The sequence below is a fragment of the Myotis daubentonii genome, chromosome 5, assembly GCF_963259705.1.
Source record: "Myotis daubentonii chromosome 5, mMyoDau2.1, whole genome shotgun sequence".
Classification (NCBI taxonomy): Eukaryota; Metazoa; Chordata; class Mammalia; order Chiroptera; family Vespertilionidae; genus Myotis; species Myotis daubentonii.
In genome coordinates, this window is record NC_081844.1 from 19,192,013 (window position 1) to 19,202,773 (window position 10,761).

Sequence of the window (10,761 nt, forward strand, 5' to 3'; positions counted from 1 at the left end):
AGCAAAAGAACAAGCTAGGAAGGAAAGAAAATAGAGCGAGGAGGAGTAAGTGCCTCCCCCTTTCAAAACAAGATCCATAAAAACCCATCTAATCGAGGCAGCCACCTTCGCGCTGGGAAGTGGACACCTTTATCACCAAATGGCAGAGGGTGCAGGGAGGAGCAACTTCCTCCAGCGGCCGTGCTCACTCAGTCGCTCACCTAGACATAACTCCGGTATGCACCAAACAGACCACGCAGCGTAGCGGGGTGTGTGTGTGTGTGTGTGTGTGTGTGTGTGTGTGTGTGTGTGTGTGTGTGTGTGTGTGTGTGTGTGTGTGTGTGTGTGTGTGTGTGTGTGTGTGTGTGATGTGTACCCTTAAGCACGTCTTTCCCTGTCAGGGCCTCGGGTCTACATCCATAACTAGGACTTAAGGGTGTGTTTTTGCAGAACTCTTTAAAGAAAATATTATTTTCCTCCTAACAGCCCCCAAGGTGAGAGTGCATAGATTGGGGTATTTAACCCCATTTCGCAGATGGACAGTACGAAGCTTACACCGGAGCGGTGAATCGCGCAGGTTGCAAAGCGCTGAATCGCAAATAAACTGGTTCAGAGCCAAGTGCCTCCGCCCCGCCCCCCTCCGGTCGCGCGGCGGCCTCGGCCCCTTTAAGAACGTCTCGCGGAAACAAGCAGGAAGGGGGAGGTGCCTGCTTCCCAGATGGACGTGCGCTTGGGCCAATGGATGCTGTAGTGGCGGCGGTGGTGGCCAATGGGCACGGTGTGGGCGGGGCCGGGCGTCTGAGCCTAGTTCCCGAGGCGCGGCGGCCGCGGCTGGGGGCGGGGAGGGGGGCGCAGGACCCCAAGAGGGGGTCCCGGAACCGGAGGCACGTGTCCCGGGGCGCTGGCGGGGCCACGCCGGCCGGGAGGGCTGGCCGGGCCCTAGGCCAGTCGGGGACCGGCGCGGCGGGGGCTGCAGCCGAGGGGCGGGGCGAAGGGCCGCGGGGGAGTCGAGCCGGGGTGTGTGGGGGGTCGGAGTGACCGAGGGGGCGCGGCCAGGCGGGGGCAGCGGGGGTCGGGGCCTTGGAGATCCGAGGAGTGTTAGGGGGGCTTTGCTGGCAGAGACGTGCAGAGCCAGGGGCGCTTGAGGGGGTTCGCGGGGCGGGGGGTCGAGGACTCAGCCTGGTGGCGTCAAACAAGCCTGGGGCGTTGGGGGCCTGGGTGAGGGGCTGCCGGTGGGCCAGGCCCGGGCGGGGGTTGTTTGGAAGGCGTAGGGTGTTATGGGATCTAGAGGCGGGGGGGCGTCTGGGAACATAGGCATGTTTGCGGGGCGATAGGATGGCTGTGGGGTTAGCTGGCCCAGACTGGGAGCGGTGGTTGGATGGGGGAGGGCGATTTGTGCGGGTATAGGGGATATGGGGGTAGGAGCTGGGAGGGTCTCGGAAAAGGGGCCCACGCCCGGCAGGAGCAGGCAGGTGAGGGTTGGGGAGGGATAGAGGATGCTGTGGATTAGAATGACCAGGCTGTACCACCTCCGAGCTTAGGGCCTGGGGGAGGGGGACAGTCCTTGATGGCCCAAGGAAGAGGGTGTAGAATGCCGTGAGGGTCATCACTCCTTTTTAATAAAGGCCACTTTGAGAGGGTAGTCATGAGGCCTGAGGAGAAGAGAAACGGCCCCCAGGAAGAGTTTGGGCCAAGGTTCAGAGTATGGAAGGAAAAGGCTTGGGTTTCTGGGTGGTGGGAAGTTAGCAGGAGCTCCCTCTAGGAGAAGGGGCAGCTGAAGATGGGGAGCCCTGGTAAAGATTCAATTCTCCTTCTCTTGGGCTCTAAAAATAGTCTCCCCAAGACCTCAGGCATTGCTCACCTGAAAACCACCCAGCATCTTCTCTGGGCATTTAATCAGATAAAGCCCCAGGTTCAAATCCTACCCCTGCACTCGGCTTGCTCTGTGACCTTGGGCAAATAGCTTTGCTCCTTTGGGCCTCAATTTCCTTTTCTGCAAAATGTGGGGGTATGTTTCCTACTTCCCGGGGTGGTTATAAATATTAAATATTATTTAGCTCTAATAATAGTTAACTGTGTTTGAGCCTGATGCCCAGGCTTGATGCTTGGGTCCTTAAATCCTCTGGACAAGCCAGGGCTGTTGCTCTACCCACTGTGAAGATGAGGAAACTGAGGTCTGAAGCCCCTGAGTCACATAGCAAGTGACTCACAGTGTGGAGAATGGATGTACAGGAGGATCTGAGTGGCTGGGTGGGATTCTTATTCCCATCCATTCCCCCCACCAGGGCCAGTTCCCATCCCCCCAGCAGCATGGCATCCTGTGCTGAGCCCTCCACCATGGGCCCTGAGCCTGCGGCCCCACCGCCTGCTGGGGTCCCTCCGCTTGAGGACTTCGAAGTGCTAGACGGGGTGGAAGATACAGAGGGCGAGGAGGAAGAAGAGGAGAACCTGAGTGAGCTGCGACCACTAGAAGACATGGGACAGCCCCCGCTGGAGGAGCCTGAACAGCCAGGCGCCCTGGCCCGAGAGTTCCTGGCTGCCATGGAGCCTGAGCCCGAGCCTGCTCCAGCCCCGGACGAGTGGCTGGACATCCTGGGTAAGGTGCAGGGGTGGCTTGGGTTGACCCACAGGGCCCAGACAGCTGCAGTTCAGGAGTGATCTTGGCCCAAACCTTCTACCCTGAGCTTCATTTCCCCACCTCTGCCATGAAGTAGGTTGGAAGTAAAACGTGGTAACCACGGTGATTGCCAGACACAGGCAGCTGTGTGAGATGCTTCATGTCTGTGAAGCCCTTTTATTCTCTCTCTCTCACATACACACACCAGCTCAGAGAGGCTGAGTCACCCGTCCAGGGTCACACAGCCAGCACAGCACACCAGGCGCCAGCAGCTCCCAGCCTCCACAGCTTTTCTTGGCATTTGTCTCATAAGTACCTACCTGTCCCCTGGAAAATGTGTCCTGAGATCACATAGATCTGGGGACCATCCCAGTTTGTTGTTTATTTCTTTGTCTTGTTCACAGTATTCATCAGCATTATAATTGCTCTGAGAAGTCTTTCAAGAGAGGACTTGGGGAATCCACACAAGTGTCCCCATCATGGACCCCATCACAGCAACATTTCTCTGGAAGCTAGAGAAATGTATTGCTACTAGTACTGATATTTGACATGTTAAATAATGTTAGCACCACACAAATAGGAGTAAAATGTCGTTGTTACTACTCCCATTTATACTGACACCAAAGCAATAGTATAAAATAATACTAATATTGATTAAATAGCATTGTTACTAATGTCACCTCCACTGATGATAAAAATGTTACTACTGCTAAAAACAACACCAGGTAATATTGACTGTCCACTGGTTCTGTGCCAGGCCTGTGCAACATTTTACTTTATCCTCACAACAGCCCTGTCATTTAATTCCTACCATACCCATGTTTTACAGACGGGAAAACAGAGTCAGAGAGGTGAGGGCGCTTGCCCAAGGTTACACGGCTTTCTTGGCTATGTTAGAGTCTGGACAGCTTCTCAATACTGAGAGTAGGAGCTGCCTTGCTCCTCTTCACAATCAGCTGCGTTCTGAGGTCAGAATTCAGGCTTTTAGACAAGGAAACCGAGGCCTTGAGAGGGGCTGTGATTTGCCCAAAGTTCCCTTGATGAGAGGCAGTGCTTGATTGTGACCCTGTCAGCACATCCACCATGAATACCCCAAAACCTCAAGACACAGGCTTCCCCAGGATCCACTAGATCAGTGGTTCTTAGGCTGGATGCTGGGGCATGTACAAGTTGGGGAGCAGCACACAAATTTGGAACATTATAGAATATTCCAGAATATTCTAAACCACTGGGACACTGAAGCCCAGAGGTGTGGGGTCACCTGCCTAGGAAGTGACAGGGCAGTCTTTCGAAGCTCAGCTTCTGTCCTGGTGTTGGGCCACTCTGGGGATGGGTGGAGTTAGTGGGGGTTGGGGAGGAAGGGGCGCGGAGAGCAGGTGCCCATCTGAGCCGCCCAGTGACAGGCTGCTTGTCCTCGGTCCCCGGCAGGGAATGGGCTGTTGAGGAAGAAGACGCTGGTGCCAGGCCCACCTGGCTCAAGTCGCCCGGCCAAGGGCCAGGTGGTCACAGTGCAACTGCAGACGTCACTGGAGAACGGCACACGGGTGCAGGAGGAGCCAGAACTGGTGTTCACACTGGGTGACTGTGACGTCATCCAGGTGGGAGTGGGTTGGGGTCTGGGCAGGGTGGGGTAGGTTAGAGGTGGAATGGAGGGAGTAATGAAGGTCAAGGTATCGATGGCTAGGTGGGGGGCTCAGACTACACCTGGACCCACCTGACCCTCATAACCTTTGCACACCCAGGCCCTGGATCTCAGTGTCCCACTCATGGATGTGGGGGAGACTGCTATGGTCACTGCTGATTCCAAGTACTGCTATGGCCCCCAAGGCAGGTGAGAACCTGCTGCTGCAGGGGTCCCCATTGGGGGAGGGAGGAGGTAGGTGTGTGACTCACCAAGTCATAGCTCAAGGGTGGCAGGAGTTACTTTCCTATGTTTTAATGAGTAGGGCCAGCTCTAGGACTTGAGGCCTTTTCTGCTCTCAAGCTTGCCCAGTGTGTCTGGGGTGCCGTCATGGTGGCTGTCAGGTCTGAGTGCTCCCCATGCCCCATCCCCTAGCAGGAGCCCATACATCCCCCCTCATGCTGCCCTGTGCCTGGAGGTGACCCTGAAGACAGCTGTGGATGGACCTGACCTGGAGATGCTCACAGGGCAGGAACGTGTGGCACTGGCCAACCGGAAGCGGGAGTGCGGCAATGCTCACTACCAGCGGGCTGACTTCGTGCTGGCTGCCAACTCCTATGACCTCGCCATCAAGGCCATTACTTCCAGCGCCAAAGGTGACCCCCCGCCACCTCCCCTGTAAAGGTGTCTGCTCGTGCCAGGAACCTCAAGCCACAGAGGACCTGAGACTCCGAGTGTTGTAGAATATTCCAGAATATGGATAGATTCTCAACTGTCCCTAACCTCTTTAGGCTAGGGTCCACTCCAGCCCTGTGGTAGATCCCCGATCAATGGGCTGTCACAGGATGCAGGTATACACCCATGGGGGCATGGGTGACTGCAGATGGCGTCCCTCCACCTGCCTGTGGTTAAGCCTCTGCTTCACTTAGGCTCCGTTTTGGACTCCTTGGCACTGCCCTGAGGGCGGAGCAGTCCTGGCCTGTGTCAGAGATGGGGAGACTGAAGCCAGGGAGGCTTCAGATCCCCCAGGAGCGACTTCCCATGACTGGGACCCCTTTCTAGTCTCTAACACCAGGTGCAGAGGGGTGGCCTTATCCCAAGTCACGTAGTGGGCAGGTGGTTGTGAGGGGCTGGTGGTGTGGTAATGGCTGCCATGGTTGAGCACTGTTCCCCCACAGTGGACATGACATTTGAGGAGGAGGAGCAGCTTCTGCAGCTGAAGGTGAAGTGTCTGAACAACCTGGCAGCCTCGCAGCTGAAGCTAGACCACTACCGGGCCGCGCTGCGTTCCTGTAGCCTCGTGCTTGAGCACCAGCCTGACAACATCAAGGCGCTCTTCCGCAAGGGCAAGGTGGGCCACGGGTGGTGGGCCATAGGCCACAGGTGCAGGTGGCAGGCTGGCTCCCTGAACCCAGACCAGTGGGACTGGTTCTGAATCCAGGATTTGAAAAGGGCAGATAGAGAAACTAAGGCCCACACAGGTGCAGAGGTATGACTTGAGTCACAGCAATTCATTGGCTGAGGCCAGACGTGAACCCAAGCCTTAGGCTCCCACACATTTCCCTGGGGCCCAATGGTGACTGCTCATTGCATATAATCCTCCATGGCTCCCTTCTTCTTCAGAACAAAAGCTGAGTTTTTTTTTTTTTTTAATATATTTTTTATTGATTTCAGAGAGGAAGGGAGAGGGAAAGAGAGATAGAAACATCAATGATGAGAGAGAATTATTGATCGGCTGCCTCCTGCACACCCCCTACTGGGGGTTGAGCCCGCAACCCAGACATGTGCCCTTGACTGGAATCATACCTGGGACTCTTCAGTCTGCAGGCTGATGCTCTACCCACTGAGCCAAACTGGCTAGGTCCAAAAGCCGAGTTCTTATTGCAGTCCTTGGGGCTTTGAGCCATCTGATCTTCCTTCTGTTGGCACCTTCCACCTCACCTCTTGCTTCTCTCCATCCTGTTCAGCCTCATTACCCAATGCCAGGGGTCCTCAAACTATGGCCGCGGGCCACGTGCAAATACAAATATTGTATTTGTTCCCGTTTTGTTTTTTTAAATATATTTTATTGATTTTTTACAGAGAGGAAGGGAGAGAGATAGAGAGTTAGAAACATCAATCAGCTGCCTCCTGCACATCTCCTACTGGGGATGTGCCCGCAACCCAGGTACATGACCTTGACCGGAATCGAACCTGGGACCTTTCAGTCCGCAGGCCGAAGCTCTATCCACTGAGCCAAACCGGTTTCGGCCCGTTTTGTTTTTTTACTTCAAAATAAGATATGTGCAGTGTGCATAGGCATTTGTTCATAGTTTTTTTTTTAAACTATAGTCGGGCCCTCCAACCGTCTAAGGGACAGTGAATTGGTCCCCTGTTTAAAAAGTTTGTGGACCCCTGCCCTATGTCTTTGCACAGGTAATTCCCTCTGCCTGAGACATTCCTACTGCAGGTACCCCCATGGCTCTTCCCTTGCCCTCTTAAGATCTTTGCTCTGATATCACCTCTTTGGGAAGCCCTCCCTGCTGCCCCCCCCCCCCCCCCCCCCCGCCTGTCTTCATATTTCCCACGTTGCCATCAGCACATGGAGGGATCAAACCTCTTGTCTATCTCCTCTGCTAGGAGGTGGAGATTTCATCTGTCTCACTCACTAAATCTCTAACCCTGCAAAGAGGGCTAGGCACACAGTAGGTGCCGGTGGAACATAGGAGAGAATTTGGCCTGCATGGACTTTATTGTAATTGCTTTTGTCTCCATCTGTTCATTCTCACAGCAACCTTGGATGGGGAAGAACAGGGATTTTTCAGCACCTTTTAGCAGTTAGCTGAGAAAACTGAGGTGCAAGCAAGCACTGGGCCACCTAGCATGTTTGTGAGAGACCTGAGCAGGGCCTCCCTCCAGGTGGCATTTTTTTAAGCACTTGCTATGTGTAGAGTTTTTCATAGAAATGTGGAGATGATGATGTTATTCTAATTTTTCAGGGGTTTATAATCCTCTTGGTGGCCATGGTATTGTCTGCTCATGTAGATCACACGTTTAGATTTGCTGGTTGGAGGTGACAAACTCACTCAAACAGATTTGAGCAAAAGGAGGACTTGATTTGTGACACAGTCACATCCCTTGTGGCTGGGTTCAGGCAGGGTTGGATCCGGGCATTGGCAATGTTGTGGGAATACTGTGTCTGCTGTGGGGTGCCCTCTCAGGTAGGCTCCTCTCTTGGGAGCAACCAAGATGCTCCCTCTTTTCCCCCAAAAGCTGCTTGCATCCTTGCCACTTAACAACCAGCTTCCCAGTGGCATTAGCATATTTCAGGCTGGATCTCATTGGCTGGCTTGAGTCACATGCTGGTTCTGAATCATCACTTTGGAAATGTCCAGTTAAGGTGGTGAGGGAGGAGTAGATGAAGAGGGTGACCAGGTCTCCTGTATAGGCCAGGACAGACACTCAGGAAAGGAGAAGGTTAGGGGGACAACACTGAATTCAGTGGGGGTGCTCTTAGAGCCTGAGGGTTCAGGAGCAGAGCATGAGGTAACTGGACCCCTGGGGATAGATTTGGGACTTGTCAGGGTGGTCAGGAGCCTGGCGGAGTAGGGTTTCATGAAAGAAAGCATGGCCTAGGGCAGTGATGGCGAACCTATGACACGCGTGTCAGAGGTGACACGCGAACTCATTTTTTTGGTTGATTTTTCTTTGTTAAATGGCATTTAAATATATAAAATAAATATCAAAAATATAAGTCTTTGTTTTACTATGGTTGCAAAGATCAAAAAATTTCTATATGTGACACGGCACCAGAGTTAAGTTAGGGTTTTTCAAAATGCTGACACGCCGAGCTCAAAAGGTTCGCCATCACTGGCCTAGGGAGATCGGGGCACGAGATGGACGACAGGGAGGACCGCTCCGAGGACGCCCTGCCCGGCGAAGGGCTGGGAGCCGGGCACCCGAGGGCGGGGCATGGGTGCCGCGGCGTGGAACACGTCAACCCGCGTGAGGGTCTGCGCGTCAGCCGTGTGGTCGCGGGCAAGCTGCTTCCCCCGCTTCAGTTTCCCCTCTGCCAGTGGGGCTCCAGAGGCGCGAGCAAGTACAGAGCATCCAGGGTCCCAGTGCCGGTCCGCAAAACAGACAAGATCCCTGCTTTGGGGGCGGAAGGCAGTAGCCAAGAGGCAATCAATTTTTTTATTTAAAAAAAATGTCAAACCAACGAGTTGAATATACACTAAAGGGACGCCCGTTTACGGAGACTCAGCAGATGTCACTTTTCCTCTCCCTCTGTGTATGTGTGTACCCCCCACCCCCCGACTCCCCCTAAAGGATGAATTAGCTGCGGTGATACCTCCCACCTAAACACATCAGTGCCCATCTCCTAAAAACAAGGGCCTTCTTCTGTATGACTGAAATTAAATGCTCTGGAAATTACCATCAATGCAAAAAAAAAAAAAAAGAGAGAGAGAAAGCATGGCCTAGGGTCCAGAGTGATGCCACCTACTTTCTCTCACAGGTGCTGGCCCAGCAAGGGGAGTACAGCGAGGCCATACCCATCCTGAGGGCAGCCCTGAAGCTGGAACCTTCCAACAAGGTGAGAAGAACAGGTGCTTTGGGAACTTGCCCTATGGCTTGTCTGGGAAGTCCCTTCTGTCATCTGCCCTTTGTCCTTTTTTAAAAAATACATTTTTTTGTTGATTTTTAGAGAGAGAGGAAGAGTAGAGATAGACACATCAATGAGAGAGAAACATCACTGATGAGCTGCCTCTTGCACACCCCTTACTGGGGATCAAGCACGCAATCTGAGCATGTCCCCGAACCAAGAATCAAACCGGTGACCTCTTGGTTCCTGGGTCAGTGCTTAATTGCTGAGCCATACCAGCTGGGCCATTTATCATTCTTGCTGTGGCTTTTCCTGTTGTGTTTCTACCTGGGAAGGGGCGGTGGTTGAAGGGCCCCAGCCAGCTTGCTGAGACCCTTATGACCCCTACATAGGCTCATCCTGAACATGGGGTCCCAGAAGCCAAGGGTGCTATCAGCGTGGCCAGTGCCAATGTCCCAGCTTTTCTCCCAGAACCTTGTGCTCTGCTCCGACCACGGGCTCCCTAGAGGCATGGAGATGGCAGTCCCCAGTTTGCTGACACCCAGAGAGGGGCAGATGGAACCCTTGTGTTCCAGTGGTCCCAATCCCAGAGTGACCCAGGGCACCAGAAGGGCACAGTGCCAGTGATGGTGGCCACATTGGCTGCTGCTGCCACATGCTCTTAACCCAACCACCACTCACTTCTCCCAGACGATCCACGCGGAGCTCTCGAAGCTAGTGAAAAAGCACGCGGCCCAGCGGAGCACAGAGACCGCCCTGTACCGGAAAATGCTGGGCAACCCCAGCCGGCTGCCTGCTAAGTGTCCTGGCAAGGGTGCCTGGGTGAGCTGGGGCTGGTGGCAGGGAGGCTTCTTGTGGAAGGGCAGAGTAGACTACGTAAAGCGAGTGTCTTCATCTTGCAAACATTGATGTCCTTGTCACCTTCACCTGGGCTGTGCTGGACCATAGTGGGGACACAGGCCCTAGTCCCATGTGACCCGGGTCAAAGCAGAAGGTGGAACACAACATGTAGGATTTGGGGTGGGGAGTGATGGCTCTTCCAGAGGGGAAGGGGAGGTTTCCCAGAGTAGGTGAAATTTAGCTTGGGTTCTGATGCACATGTAGGAGTTGGCTAGGAGGCAGGAAATGCATGTTTAGGCAGTGAAAGGCCTGTGTGGGTCGTGTTGGTACCTGAGGCCCAAGATATCAGTCTTGACTGCCCTCCAGCCACCTCCTCCCTTCCCTTTATCTACAGTCCATCCCATGGAAGTGGCTGTTTGGAGCAACTGCTGTTGCCCTGGGGGGCGTGGCTCTCTCTGTGGTCATCGCTGCCAGGAACTGACTGCCAGGTGGCTGCTACCCCTTCTGAGCACCGTGGACCCCACCCCGCGCTCCCTAACTCTCCCAGGCTCCCTGTCCAGTACCCTTTCTGGCCTAGCCCCCTCCTCTGGGGCAGGGACAGTGAGGTTTGAGGGTTGCATGGCCTAGTGAGCAGGAGGGACTGAGGCCCTATAGGAGGAAATGAGGCAGGGCCCAGGCCCCATGTCCAGCCGGGAAGGAGGGGGCCCTTATTCCTCCAGACCCAATTCCTATCCTCCCACTCCCCCCTGGGTTAGGTCTCAACAGGGGCCTGCCTCAGTTTCTCCTTCCCAAGGCCTCAGGGCAGCCCTTCCCCCATCCAGTTCCTGTACAATTACCAGCCCCTCCTGCCTAGCCTGCTGCCCTCTATCTAGGCTCCGCCCAACCCCCCAAGTGAAATAAAGCCTCCCATCCTGCATTCCGCCTGCTTTCACTGCCACTTAGGGCTGGGCCAGAGCTGTGGGCGTGGGGAGGACTGGGTCTCCTCTTGGGCCACAGCAGACCTGTGTTACTGGGTACTGGGGTGATGTGATGTGCCTAGAGTGCCCAGGAGTTCACACTCCTATGCCTATTACCTAGTCCTGTCTTATTTCTGTTAACTAAAAACAGGGACCTGGATGGGAC

The 10,761-nt window shown here is 54.5% G+C and overlaps 1 protein-coding gene across 3 annotated transcripts; it reads left to right on the top strand.

The window, feature by feature from the left end:
- The first annotated feature begins 759 nt into the window (after window positions 1-759).
- FKBP8 (FKBP prolyl isomerase 8) lies at window positions 760-10,555 on the top strand. Of its 3 annotated transcripts, none has more exons than XM_059696166.1 (9): window positions 760-863; window positions 2,265-2,575; window positions 4,025-4,194; window positions 4,339-4,427; window positions 4,653-4,873; window positions 5,396-5,568; window positions 8,713-8,790; window positions 9,490-9,621; window positions 10,034-10,555. In XM_059696166.1, the coding sequence occupies exons 2-9, from the start codon at window positions 2,290-2,292 to the stop codon at window positions 10,118-10,120; spliced, it is 1,236 nt and encodes a 411-aa protein (XP_059552149.1). In that variant the 5' UTR covers window positions 760-863; window positions 2,265-2,289; the 3' UTR covers window positions 10,121-10,555. The 3 variants fall into 3 exon arrangements, with proteins under 3 accessions (XP_059552149.1, XP_059552150.1, XP_059552148.1); XM_059696167.1 differs by having other exon boundaries at window positions 805-922; XM_059696165.1 differs by lacking the exon at window positions 760-863 and having other exon boundaries at window positions 4,656-4,873.
- Window positions 10,556-10,761: the final 206 nt, after the last annotated feature.

Excerpts from the sequence above, each read along its gene's own strand:
- FKBP8 (XM_059696166.1), top strand. The coding sequence starts at position 2,290 with ATGGCATCCTGTGCTGAGCCCTCCACCATGGGCCCTGAGCCTGCGGCC. Across the intron at positions 4,874-5,395 it reads CATTACTTCCAGCGCCAAAG|TGGACATGACATTTGAGGAG; the intron begins GTGACCCCCCGC and ends GTTCCCCCACAG. Across the intron at positions 5,569-8,712 it reads CGCTCTTCCGCAAGGGCAAG|GTGCTGGCCCAGCAAGGGGA; the intron begins GTGGGCCACGGG and ends TTTCTCTCACAG.